General features: G+C 44.1%; 1 protein-coding gene across 1 annotated transcript in view; it reads left to right on the forward strand.

The window, feature by feature from the left end:
- Positions 1-6,203: 6,203 nt before the first annotated feature.
- Positions 6,204-14,191, forward strand: part of gbe1b (glucan (1,4-alpha-), branching enzyme 1b) — a 92,360-nt gene continuing 84,372 nt past the window's right edge. Inside the window, exon 1 of the mRNA XM_030337070.1 lies at positions 6,204-6,372. Coding sequence (XP_030192930.1) covers positions 6,275-6,372 — 98 coding nt within the window. The 5' untranslated portion in view covers positions 6,204-6,274. The remainder of the gene's footprint in view (positions 6,373-14,191) is intronic.

Below are 14,191 nucleotides of genomic sequence, written 5' to 3' on the forward strand. Positions count from 1 at the left end.
ACACAGTGTGTAAAATGAAGCATTCATATCTTTACCACGCATGGAGCGTCAAACACAAGCAACGGTGAAGCTGGAGAGTGAACTGAATGGTTTGGAATTGAGCCTTGTGATACAAGCGGGTGAACTAATTATAGTTACTTGCCCTCAGAATCAGATCTGTTTCAGATTTGTTACCCCTGCTTTCTCTCCTGTTCCCAGTAAGTGTGAGAGACAAGTTCCCAGTGTTAATTATTGGGCGAGAATGAGAGCGTTCACATTGCTTCAGGAGACAAAAACAGAGGAGGGGGGGGGGGGCTGTGACTACGACGGGAGTGGCTCAGGACATACAGAAGGATCATTTGGGGACTGGAAAGGTTGCTGCTTCAATACCCGGCCCCTACTGATGTATGTGCTGAGCTATCCCCGAGCAAGCCCTACGAGGAGGATGCGCTGATTTTTGCCTCCATTCGTGCATGAACTGTGGCAGTACAGGCCAAGTTATAGCCCAACTAAGCATGCTGTCGGTCTCCATGTCCGAGAATTGAGTGTGATAAATGGTGATTTTTATAATGTGAAGATGAAGCATGTCGTACAAATGAACCCTCCTCAACGATGACAAATAAACAAGTGACATAAAGGAAACTGTAAAGATAGAGCGAGCAATCCCTCGCCCAGACGTTTAGTTGTCCTTACATTTCAGGAGAGGATTGTATGCAACCTATGACAGCCTCTGTTGACTAAGGGGGTGACGTAGAAACCCAAGATGGTTCATCTGCGACAGCTGTTCAACGCAGAATTATCATTTTTGCTTTGACTGGCCACTGTGGTTATCTGGTATATGCCTAAATGAAAGGGAAAAAATCAATAATGATTCATACATAATCAATAAATAAAAAATGATACAATTTACTGATGCACAACAAACAGTCTTTCTCCTTATTCATCGTGACATAGCACGTTAACCTTTGACCTTAAGAGGGAGAAGGATCCCTACAGGATCACTGGACTCTGTGTTTGAAAGGAGCTTTATAAATAGCTGCTACGCTATCTCCTCTCACAAAGGCCGCAGGGAACATTACACATTTCAGCCCAGGATGTTTTTTTTCCTCATTGTGAGGCGGCAGTGCTTTCGTTTTCAATTTGTCATCGAGTGCATACAGAGGCAGGTCGATAGCAGGTAGGACTCAAGGATGTCTACAGGTAGGCTGTGGAAATTGGAGATCGAAACAAGGTGCTTTTGGCTGGGAGTGAGAACTAGACTCTGTTACACAATCGTCCTGCCCTCCGGAGCGCTAACCACGTTCGCTGACCACAATCGCAAACCCCCACAACCCATTTGTCTGAACCATCTGCAGAAAAGACGTGCGGCATTACATGCAGCATTCTCAGAACAGCAAACTATAAAGCCCCAATGCTGGCGGAGGACTCCTTGTGATGTCGAGCCCCCTGAGGTGGTATCGCGGGATATCACTTGCTTCTGCCTTCTATAATGTCCCTCATTAAAGAGGGCTCTTGTCACGGTAGAGCTGCCCTCTCGTCTCAGTTCCTCCATCCTTGACCTCCGAGTGTGGAGAGAATCTTATCACTTTCTTCTATTAGCGTCATTTCCACGTGCTTCTTCAATGCCATTAAGGTTATCCTCCTCCTCAAACGCTCACATTCACAGGAAAGAGGTGTTTTCATTCCAGGAGAATTATGTGTGTTCGGTGAGGCGCGAGTATTTGACAAGTAATTTACGCTCTCCCATCCCAACGCGACGAGGTTATTGCATCTTAAACCCAGATTCTCCAGGAATCCGCTTCAAGTGCTACCAAACCCTCCCCCCCCCACACACACACACACACACACACACACACACACACACACACACACACACACACACACACACACACACACACACACACACACACTACCTCTCCTCACCGCAACCCGGTATTTTAATCACGGCGACTCCACCTGCAATAAAAATAGTCTTTAGTATGTTTGGTTGCAAGGCAGAGTTTAGAGGTGGCAAACGTGTGTGTCGTGATGTTTATTTCCCTCATACATCAATTTGTAACTTTAAATACAACATCGCCTGCGAAGCAAATTATCTGCCGATGATGATACTGCAACGGAAGGGAACCGGGTGCGAAGGATACAATACATGCCAAGATCCACACGTATGATGTTTACGCTGATTGGCGTTGGTGTAATTAAAAACTTTGCTTCCTCTACTGTTGCTGCCATGAGTGACGTGTGAATAAAGCGCACGTACACACACTTCCCATCAGACAAAGGGGGGAAAGGCAGCCTCAGCACCTGTCAATCAATGGGGGGACGCTTGTTTTGAAAGCCTGTACATCTGAAAGATCCTCTCTCCGTACACTGTTGTGACACAAAATGTCAAAGGTGTCAACACACCTTTTATCTGTTCAATCATCTCGATTCAGGTATTCATCGAGCCATGTTCCAGGGTTCCTTCAGGAAGAGGACTGGGTATACGGAAACTAGTGACTGTATTATTTTCATCTCTGTATCCACACATCTGTATATCATATACACACCAATCCATCCGTTCATCCATCCACTCAATCATCCATATCAACAGCCATTTAAACATCATGCATCCATAATCCACCCATTTATTTTAGGGTGTCACACAAAGGCACACACACACACACACACACACACACACACACACACACACACACACACACACACACACACACACACACACACACACACACACACACACACACACACACATGCCTGCACACGCAAATACAAAAGCAAGAGGTCTTCACGGGTCTAACGGGTTCCATTAGACCCGTTATATAAGAGTGTTAGGATCAGAGCGCACGGTAAAGATGGATGTAAAGTAAGCACCTTTTTTGTTATTTTGATCTCCTTTTATAAGGCTACCATATGTTGCATCTGACATGATTAACATTTTTAGCAGTAGATCTGAATTTATGGTACCATTTTAATTATCTAGGCTATAAATAACCCTACCTGCCTCGTATCCCGGGTCACATGCACCGGGTAGAGTTCGTACTATCTCAGACAAAAACAGGTTTTCAAATATATATATTGTTCTTAAATTATTGGATGCAATCAGAATGAAATTCCCGGTCCATTAGGATGCAGGTTCCATCCTTTTGGACCTGTGAATACCTCTAATGAGATTATGCTCACACATCCTTACAAGAACACACGCACACACGCACATACAAACACACACACACACACACACACACACACACACACACACACACACACACACACGCACACACACACACACACACAAACACACACACACACACACACACACAAAAGCACACACACACAAAAGCACACACACACACTGACCTATATCGAGCATATACGGCATGCAAACAAATTCGCCAATTAATTCCTAACTACGTTAGCATTTTTCTCTCGAGTCTGAGCTGTGCTGAATGTGCAGGGTCTCCATGCAGGCGTCCCAGCCTCTCTCCTGCTCCACAGCTACCCTCTCCAACTCCCTACACAACACCTGCAACACCATGGGGTTAGGGGTCCCCCGCAGTGGGTCGTAGCCTGTCAGCCCAAAACCACCACCCACGGTTTACAGAGTTGGGAAGTACCTCCCGAAGAACACATCCCCTTGATTGTGTCGCCACCAAGTGATTGTGGCGTCAACGGTGTCTCCAGGCCTTGTTCACCTAGCAGCCATGCACCCCCGGTAGGGGAACCCCCACCAGGCTAGCGTTTAGAAACAAGATGGCAGCTGGTGAACAAGGCCTATTGCACTCCTAGCCGTGGGATCTTCTTCTGTTTTCCTTCTCAATGTACATTTTTCTGGAGCTCCACTTCCTTTTTGTCGTTTTTCTTCTGGTTGTTACATTATTAAAGGGCTTCACAAATACATTTTCATTCTGACTTCCTTTCCATATTTTTTTTCAATTAACTTCCAAAAACATTTAAAAACAAAGTGCTGTCATGTGAGGGAACCAAGGGTGCAGGATCGTCTCTTGGGTTTGTCTCGGGGGTGCTGGTTGCCCCATATCGGCACCTGTATGTATTCTTGTGCAAACATAAATACATAAATTCACTTTCAAACATATCCATGGTAATGCGTATTCGGGTTGTCTTGCAGCAGACATCAATCAATGTCAAAACTAGTATCCCGTCGCAATAAAACTAGACAAACAACAAGTCTGTATTTTCCGTTTCCTGTTTATCGTGTAGGTGTGAGTGTTGCACCACATGACGATATTGATTTCCCAGGTTTGATGGCGGGGGTAATTGTTTTGCTTAGAAAATGTCCAACTGTTTTCTGAAAGTTTCCCGGCTGCTGTCTGTCATTTGCTTTTGTTCTAAAGATTTGTTGGTGTCTGTACTTTCAGAATTCGTTTCTTTGGAGTTTGATAGATTATTTAAAGTACTTTATAAAAAGTTGACTTCCCATTGTTTTGCTGATAATGTTTAGCCTAAACATAATTACAGCCTACTAAAACCAGTACTTTCATCTGCATGTTTTAATTGGGACGTCCAACTGTCAGAATGCAGGGCCGTATAACTTGTATATCTTTACAGTAAGCATTTACGTTGGCAGACACTGAAACAACGGTGTAGGATGATATTCCAGAAGGCCCAGCGGCACAAGGACCAATTTCAGTTGCCCGCGTCATCTTTTATACAAAAAATAAAGTATTTGTATTTAATTTAAAGAAAAGAAGAAGAATCAAACACAGAGGATATAGTGCCTTTGACGTCATTCCCATAGTGAGTTGCCTTTTATGTGTAGTCATGTGATGCTACCTGGTTGGGCTTTTTCACTTCATGAAGCACTTACAGAATCAGAATCAGAATCAGAATCACTTTTATTACATCTTATTGTACAGTACACAAGAGTAAAAATCTTAGGCTTGGTTCCTCAACATTCACATAGCAGCAACAGTAAAAGATAAAACACACGCAAACGGAAGCTTTCTAAAGAGGTTTCAAGGTCGTACGATTGTCCCTTCGCAATTGAGACGCACACAGGCAAAAATAACTGACAACACGGGGCAGAAACTGGGCAAGGGAACACAATCAGCGATTAACACGGGGTAAACAAGCAGTGCATGGGTCGGGGCCTCCATGCTTGGGGCAGGATCATGATGGTATCCTTGTTTTTATCATCAAGAGAGCTGCTGGGACTTCAACGTTCACCAACAGATGGCGCTATGGAACTCGACCTTTGTCCTGGCATCTCGATGTGATACCTTGTTTTTATTGTGTATTTATTTTATGTATATACTGGGTATTCATGAAAAACAGCTACATACACACACACACACACACGCACACACACACACACACACACACACACACACAGACACACACACACACACACACACACACACACACACACACACACACACACACACACACACTGACACTTCCACACCCTTCACACAGTCCCTTCACCTATGCAAAGACACACACACGCGCGCACGCACGCACGCGCACACACACACACACACACACACACACACACACACACACACACACACACACACACACACACACACACACACACACACACACACACACACTATTGTGTTTTAAGTGGCATCAGTTAGAGAGTGACTGACAGGCTTATATCAACACCAAGCACCGCCATCTCGCACACGTCAGGCTCAGAATATCATCAGATTAGTGAACCACTAGTAGAATAATATTGAACTGATTAAATGTATTTTTACAATCTTTGCTGTTTCTATAAGAATACTCCTGCTATAACATTATAATAAGAACAATATTAATAGTAATACATAATAGTATATATGGTAATAATAACAATTATAATTATTTGTATTAATAGTAGTATTATATATATATAACACTTCATTTTTTGATTATTTCCATTAAATGAATGTATAACCATAACTATATGCACTCATATTCAATAGAGAATACACATGGGCAAATCCTAGGCCTACAGAATATCACTGCAACAGGACTACAACATGCCTACACACACGTCCCGTAGTTATCTTGTGACGTTATATGCCCACCCTGCCTTCTTAAAGACACACCGATTAAACGACCACATGCAGCCACAACATGGGGAATATTTAATTAAATAACAAAACCTGCGTGACTTCGCGCACGTTATTGTGGGTGGGAGGGACTTAGAATAATGATAGAAAGAGAGAATGGAGGCGATTGGCTGGATTCCTGCATGATTTCATAACATAAAGCCGAGCCGCTACTGTTGATCACCACACACACATCTCGCTCTCTCTGCTTGCTCGGCACTCGATTGGTTTCCACTGGAGTGACCATGGCTGACACAGAGGATAATGTTTCAATTCCTGGGTTAAACAGTCTTCTCCAAATGGACCCCTATCTCAAAAGCTACCAGAAGGACTTCGAGAGGAGGTAAACCTGCGTTCTGCGGCTGTTTTTAACGGCGTCACGTCGGCGGCGCTGTTATCAAAGTCACGCTTCCGCTGCCATAACTGTCCTATGCCGAAATATGCACTAAAACATCTAACAACCTCTGTATATCTCTCTGTTGCACACGCACAGACAACACAAAGTCACCTTCGCTATTGACATTTCACGTAGACACACGTGGACGTAGCGTAAGTGCGCTACGTTCCCCCCTTTTCCAAGGAACCTTGCCATCGTCCCTATTAATATGTTGGTATTAAACAACGTATTATCCTATCCCCGTGTAGCTTTTTAATATACCTTATAACAAGAGCCTCGAGACTATTAATGTTATTAGGAGTCGGTGCATCCAGGTCCAGCTGCCCCACCATAGACAGAGCATGTAGCTGCACGGCTACTTCCTACAGTTTGACAGCTCCAAGTCTCCTCCGGTTGGCATTGTGGCGCCGCCCACATCCAGGTACCGTGCGGTGCTTCAAGTGATGCAGCATTGTTATGCTATTGTAGTAGTTTCAGTCTGCCTCCATTGCATTCTGCTTATTCAGGCAGTGGAGGAGATGCGTTCCTGTGTGTGTGTGTGTGTGTGTGTGTGTGTGTGTGTGTGTGTGTGTGTGTGTGTGTGTGTGTGTGTGTGTGTGTGTGTGTGTGTGTGTGTGTGGTATAATCATAGTTGAATCATATATAAATAAATTATTCATAATTGAGTTGATTCAAGTTTCCCAAATATTAGCTAATGCCATGTCAAGTTACCAGAGTGCAAAGCTATTTCTTAAATGCGCTGACTTTATCTGACAAGCAGGCCAGAAAAACTGAACTATTCCACTATAATGTTCTTTGAACCCAATATTTGACTTAGAATTACAACATTATCAGGCAAAGTTTATTTGTAGTTGGAAAAATAAATAATACGTTTAATCGATTTATCATTATCGGATTCAACAAATCCTCCAGTGATCAACTACTCTATTAATCAATGAATTGTTGCAGACCTATAACAGAGCGAAATAAATTGACCCTGTCACAAACCCACAGCCAGGTAGAGTCTTGCTATTGAGGTCACTTATAACATGAGGTCATAGGTTGCATGTTCCTGTATAACACTCTCAATAGATTGCATTCACATCCATTCATTCATATGTGTTAGTCCGGTGGTTAAACGTTCTAGAATCTTTGGAGATTCCATGACAACTCAATGGAAATGCCTTCTAAATGTTACCTGGGTGGGGAAATGGTATAGGCAGAACTAAAAAATAATGCATAAGGTTCGTGTGCTATTGATATGGTCACTTGGTGTCGTAACCTTCTGTATTTTGGTTGAATTAATTCTCTCAATGTAAGGAACAAAAGCAAACGATACGTTTCAGGATATTTCATTATAGTAAAGCTATGTAATTAAAAAGGAAGAGACTTTTGAGTTTGTCTGTCTGAAACTCCATTAATGAGTAATTTCAGTTTCGCCACACTGGCTGGATTATTCTACTTCATGTTATTTCAACCAAATCGCTATGTACAGTACATATCTGATTAATATTGAGTCCAATCTTCCTTCGTCAATGATGACCAAATCAATCTAATAGTTGTGGCATTATCGAATCGGCAAATACTGCACACTGCCAAGCACTGGCACATCTTCAATGTTGTGTGTGTGTGTGTGTGTATATATGTATATGTGTATATATATATATATTAGAGCTGTCAAGCGATTAAAATATTTAATCGTGATTAATCGCATTAATGTCATAGTTAACTCACAATTAATCGCGTTTAATCGCAAATTATTTTTCTATGCCAAATATCCCTTGATTTTTTTGTCCCAGAATTCTTCTCATTTTAATTATCTTATCAGCATGGTGAAGTGCATCGGCTTGCCTTGTGCAAATTATTTTTTATTGATAACAACATTGGCATATACTGATCAAAACAGGACGATACAAAAAAAGAGCCTATAGTGCAATTAAACGACTGCTTTGAACAAATGACATTTGAACATAGCAGTCAGGCTACTGCTTCTATGTTTTGAGCCAAAGATTTTTTTTAATTTTTTTTTTTAAATAAAACAATTGCGTTAATCGCGCGATAAATTTTTTAATGCCGTTAAAATTGGTTTGCGTTAACGCCGTTAATAACGCGTTCAACTGACAGCTCTAATATATATATAATTGAAAATGAATGTGTTAACATTAAAGCAATATTTACTGTATCAGATTGATTCAAAATCTCACCAAATCGCACCGGATCGTTAGAACATTGAATCAAATCACATCGACTCGCTTCGTCTAAAAATGTATTGTCCCTGAATCGTATCGTAGCACATGTAGATACGTATCGGATCGTCCTATGAAGGAGAGATGCCGCCCCTAATAAATGTACATATATTTATATATATATATGTTCTCTTAGTATTCATCTACTACTATACTTATGAAAAACAAGCTGGGGCTTCGGGCTGTCCTTCAGAGGGGAAGGTGGTCCAAACAGAGCAAGTGTTTTCAGAGGCAGAGGTGGCAGACCTGTGGTCAGGCTAATCTCGTAGAGTCAATACTCCCTTCCTGACGGTCAATAGTGAGGGACGACCCGAGTTGTGTCGCAACCTGCCCGGAGCATATCGTCATTTCATTCATTACCAGTTCATCTCTCCTCCCACGCCTATTAACCTTCTAAAACCTCACGCAAGCCAATACGCTGTCAGCTCTGATGGAATGCAAATGATACACTTGATTACAGTTTGAAGTGTATGTTCTGCAGCAGTCTTGGCATTTCCGATGGACAAATTCACACTGTGCATGTGTACACATGTGCGATGTAATAATTAAATGAAACAACGTTGTCATAATTGGATTCCATGTGATTGATTGCTACAATAACATCTCAGTGTTTGTGTTTGTTTGTGTGTGCGTGTGCGTGTGCGTGTGTGTGTTCTCTACAAGACCTGGGCAAAGAAGCACACCTGTGAATGCCTTATCTCACAGTGACCTAGCCGTCTGAACAGTTGAACTCCCAGGAAACTTTGTTTGACTCCGTCCGGTTCCTCCCCGTGGGTCCGGTGTTTTCGTCTCAGACGTCCAGCGCTTTGTGCTTGGAGGCTGTGAGGCATGGCGGCCACCCTGCTTGGTCCAGTTTTACCCTAGACATGTCTCAAACACCTCATGGTCTCACCGGGAAAAAACGGGCGAGACAGCGGTGCCTTCCAAACTGCAAAAACAACACAACGCAACGATAGTAGACCCTGCACTTTTGCAACAAAATCAAACCCTAAGACTCATCGGCCAACTTTGCAAGAGCTTATGCTTTATCTCAAATTCGAACGCCCTGATGACTAATTCTACATTATTTGACGTGTTTTAAACGTTAGTGAAGGAGTGTAACGGCAGCACAGCGTCAAGGTTAACGGTGACAACCGCTTGGTGCTTTTTGGTGCGCTAAGCCCCCAGAAGTCCAGTTAAAGTGAGAAACACACAGCGATACAACGGCTTTGAGAGAAGAGAAGCTTTTACAGCCAGCGGTGTCCCACTGTGACCCCCTGCGGTGAGGCCCAGTGCTCAGAACCGCTGCCGGCTTATCAGAATGAATGAGACCTATAACCTTGTTTGACTGATGCTTTAGATTTCACCACTGCGCCCTCTGATTGGCCAAAGGGTTTATATTGAACTTTGCTCTCTAGCAAATATGTTCTGCTAAGGGATGGCGGATGAGGTTAGGTTCACTTAAACAAACTATCTTCTCTATCGTTTAGTGGCTCCTTTTTCTTTTGTACAGGTACATATTCCATTCTTTTTCAGTGATTCGGTAATTACTGAGGTAGGTTACCCCCTAAGGGTATATAAACGCCATCTTGTCATTGTGAATTAAACTTTGAGGATGGCTGTTAATTCAACAACTCTGACAGCTGCCCTTTATCTTGTGAGACATTTCCCCCCAGAGTGATGGATTCTAGCTCTTTACACTCCAAGATGCAGTTTTTTCTTTAATTGCAGCTAGTTGCGGGCCAGGTTGGCGTTCAATATTTCAGGTTATAAACAAGATATCCTGTAAGGCATGAAAAGTGTATACCCATCTAAAAGCATAGATTATTCAGTTGAAAGATCAATATTCACTGTTAGAAAGGAAACACTACAGCATGCTTTTATTGATATAGTGATCCGTGGTTCAAGGCTTCTCACCCCTAGGGGGCAGCCAACTTATAAATGCAGTCCATTGTGTAGTTGCTCTTTAATGTGATTCCTGTTAACAAAAATACACCAGCCTGGTTATTTTGGATATTGTTTAACTACAACGTTGCAGTCCTCAGTTTGATAAAAGCGTTGAGCTTTAGGGCTTTGGGAACAGTTTGTTAGTGAAATTATAGCCATCCTTTATTACAGTTGTTCTTTATTGTGTTTAGTGGCAGTGTGATGATGACTTAGAATAATTCCATTTTTTGTTTCTTCATTGTAGAGTATGTAATCTGTAGCTACCAGACATATTGGCTGTAGCACCAATAAGTCATATTGACACGGCCCGGCACGGCCTAGTAAAAGGAACGATGAAAGGAAGGCTGCATTTCATTGAGAACGATGAGAACAAACAGGTGATTAGGAACTCCCTTTACTGCCAGCCAAAGACCTAAGCGAGTGCAATAAATGATGGCGAGGTGTGCTTTATGATAATATTAGCATGGCCAAGTATATTAGCATTACCCTCTCCTAATATTATGACTGTGCACAACGCTATGTAACCTGTTGGAGATAGCTGGCAAAGTTAGCCTTTCTACCCCCCCCCCACAGCCTGAGGGTCACTGAGGATTTTAGTCTGGTAAGAATCCTCAGCCTTCATCAATCATCCTTAGGTGAAACATTCAGCTACCTATTTAGCCTCATTAATTTAGCTCTGTTTAAGAGACGTTAATAACATTATTTGAAAGTCACCTTGCTGCCTTAGCTCCCGAAACCCCTGAGGCCACTGTTCGACCGCTGTGTGTGTGTGTGTGTGTGTGTGTGTGTGTGTGTGTGTGTGTGTGTGTGTGTGTGTGTGTGTGTGTGTGTGTGTGTGTGTGTGTGTGTGTGTGTGTGTGTGTGAGAGAACACTTTGGTTTTTTTAAACAAGTCAATCTAAAGCTGTCGCGGGCACCTCTACCTCTTGTCGCACGGAGAGAAGTAAAAAGTGCCACAGCTGTTGTTGTCCGTCATTAAAAACACAGAAACAAGGACCTTTATGCCCAGGAAAGTCACTGAAGACACAGGTGTCTGATGTCAGTCTGACTGGTCTGGGGAAGTTTTAGGGTGGACAGCCAGACTCAGCAGTTTAAAGACTTCTTCAGACTTTACCACAGGTACTGCCTGACAAGTTGCCCAGCTCTGTTCCTCTGCCAAACCACACTCAAAGTGGGATCTCTATTGACATCAAAGTGTCTTGCATTTCGATGTACAGCAAGATGAGAAAACACAAGATAAAGGTTATTGTCTAAAGGAAATATGACACGAGTAGACCGCCTTGTCAAACGTGCCACAAACTTCACGCGGTAACAGACCAGTGGACCGTCTGGCCGTGCCTTTTCTTGACACGATCTCTAATTGACCGAGAGACAAACAACATTTCACCCCGGAGAGTCCGGAGTAATCTAGCTGAAGACCAGGAGCTACAGTCAGGGTGATCGAACGCGCTGTAATGAAACAATCTACCCCTCCTATTTAATGACGGCGTGTTCCAAGTTTCAGGCGGCTGCGTGTAATGGAGGATGTCACCGGTGTGACGGTGTCACCGTCACATCGAAAACATCTCTGGCCATGGGCTGGACTTTTCTTCGAATCAATGTTTTGCAGAATGTCGGGCAAACAAAAAATAATAACGTCTCCAATGCGACACGTTACTGTTCGGATCGATATCGGTGAAGATTCAGGGTTGTTTCTCGAGGCCCGACTTTGGGGGGACCGGGAGGGAGGAGGGGGGAGGGATTTTTGTCACTCTCTTCTCTCCCTATAATCTATAGCTGCTGAGGGGGAGAGGGCCTGGGCTGAAATGTGCTATATTCGAGCCTATATGTTGGGCCACGGTGGGAGTCGCCGGTTTACCCTACGCACCATTTCTCCAGGGCTCAGGAAAATTGAGTTACGTGCTCTATCGAAAAGAATCTTCCGTCTCGCAATTATTCCCTCACTCCCCTATGCCTGTTATCAGCCCATATTAACAACATCATAATTATACCACGTATGCGCCCACCTTGAACCTTTTCATATCGGCACAATAATGAGTCTTTACAATGAGCAGGAGATGTGTGTATCTACCCTGGGTATCGAAATGCGAGTCCCTCTCTAATTATTAAAATAATGTCTTTCCAGACACCTCGGTTTATGCTGCAGCTTGGGCATCGAAGTGAGGGATGTAGTGGAGATAGTTGTGGATACTGGTGGATTAGTTGTACGAACCACTAGTATAGTGGTACTACACTAGTAGTAGTAGTAGCAGCAGCAGCAGCAGCAGCAGCAGCAGCAGCAGCAGCAGCAGCAGCAGCAGCAGCACACTAGTGTACTACTACACTGGTACTTTCTCTATGCCGTGTGTTTGTTGAGCAAGGAGGGACGGGAGGGGGTGTGACACCATCGATGGTGTAAAGGAGTCGATGTGCACTGAGGACCAAAAAGAGGCCGCGTGCGCCGACAGTGAAGCGCGCTACATAGCAAACGGGTAAATTAGTAGTCCTCGATTCATTTTTGGCGTATAACTCTGGATTTGGCATTGGTTGAGGCGCCTCTGAGATCAATACAGGGTTCAAACACACCGTGAGTGTGTGATTATGATGGATGATGTGAGCCCATCTCTCCGCTATAATCAAGAGTCCAGAGTTAGGCAGAAAAATAACAACACCCCCCCACCCCCGTAACTCCCACCATCCCTACCACCCCAAACCCACGATCCATTTCCTGATGGCACCACCGCTTCCATGACACGATATTACAGATGGAGATTCAGCCAGCGGGTCTGAGCTGACCCACTCCTGTCCCCCGGCCCCCTCTCCTTTCAGAACCGTCTCCAAGACGGTGACAAAAGGCACTCCCAGGGAGCGCCCGGCAGCGCCAGTTTCAGTTTAAAACTTTTGCCGCTTGGCAGGTCCAGGCCGGTCCCCGCTCTCCTCAGCGCGGGGAGCAGCTGCGGAGAGCCATGGCTGTTACTGTTTTCAGCCCGTCATCGAAAGCCTCATCAGGGATAGCCCCGGGGCATTCACAGGCCAGCCTGAGCCTGGCTCCAGGGCTCCAGCAGAGGGGGGGGGGGGGGGGGGGGGGGGGGGGGGGGGGGGAGACAGGGGGAGTCCACTGAACTCAGCTGGCTGGAAGAGACTCACTGATCCTGGGGGAATCTCGCCTACAGACCAGCCCGGCAACCCCACAGCAACTTAAGTGAGATAGATTGCAGAATTGGCGGGCCTACCCTTTACTTAGCTGCAGTTACAGACAGACAGAGATGTGCACACACACACACGCAAGCACGCACACGCAAGCACGCACACGCACGCACGCACACACAGGTTTGTCTTTTTAGGGGTGTACCTATAGTCAGATGTTCTGCTCTCAGCTCATCTCCCAGGCACTGCTCATTTGCATCTAGGAGAGCTGGAGAAGATAAAGGCCTGAAATCTGGGCTGTATGGGTTTACCTATTGCACAGATTGCATCATGATAAAAACTCATTCTTTCCGGCGTTTAAATGCCATAAATTGTTGAATATTTAAAGTTTTTGGAAGTTTCAATGCCGTACTGCGCCTTAAAACTTGGGTAGTTCTTCATGTTTAATAAATAAACGTCTACATATTTTTGGGATGAATATTAATATTT

Source organism: Gadus morhua, chromosome 16 (assembly GCF_902167405.1).
Source record: "Gadus morhua chromosome 16, gadMor3.0, whole genome shotgun sequence".
In the NCBI taxonomy this organism is placed as follows: domain Eukaryota; kingdom Metazoa; phylum Chordata; class Actinopteri; order Gadiformes; family Gadidae; genus Gadus; species Gadus morhua.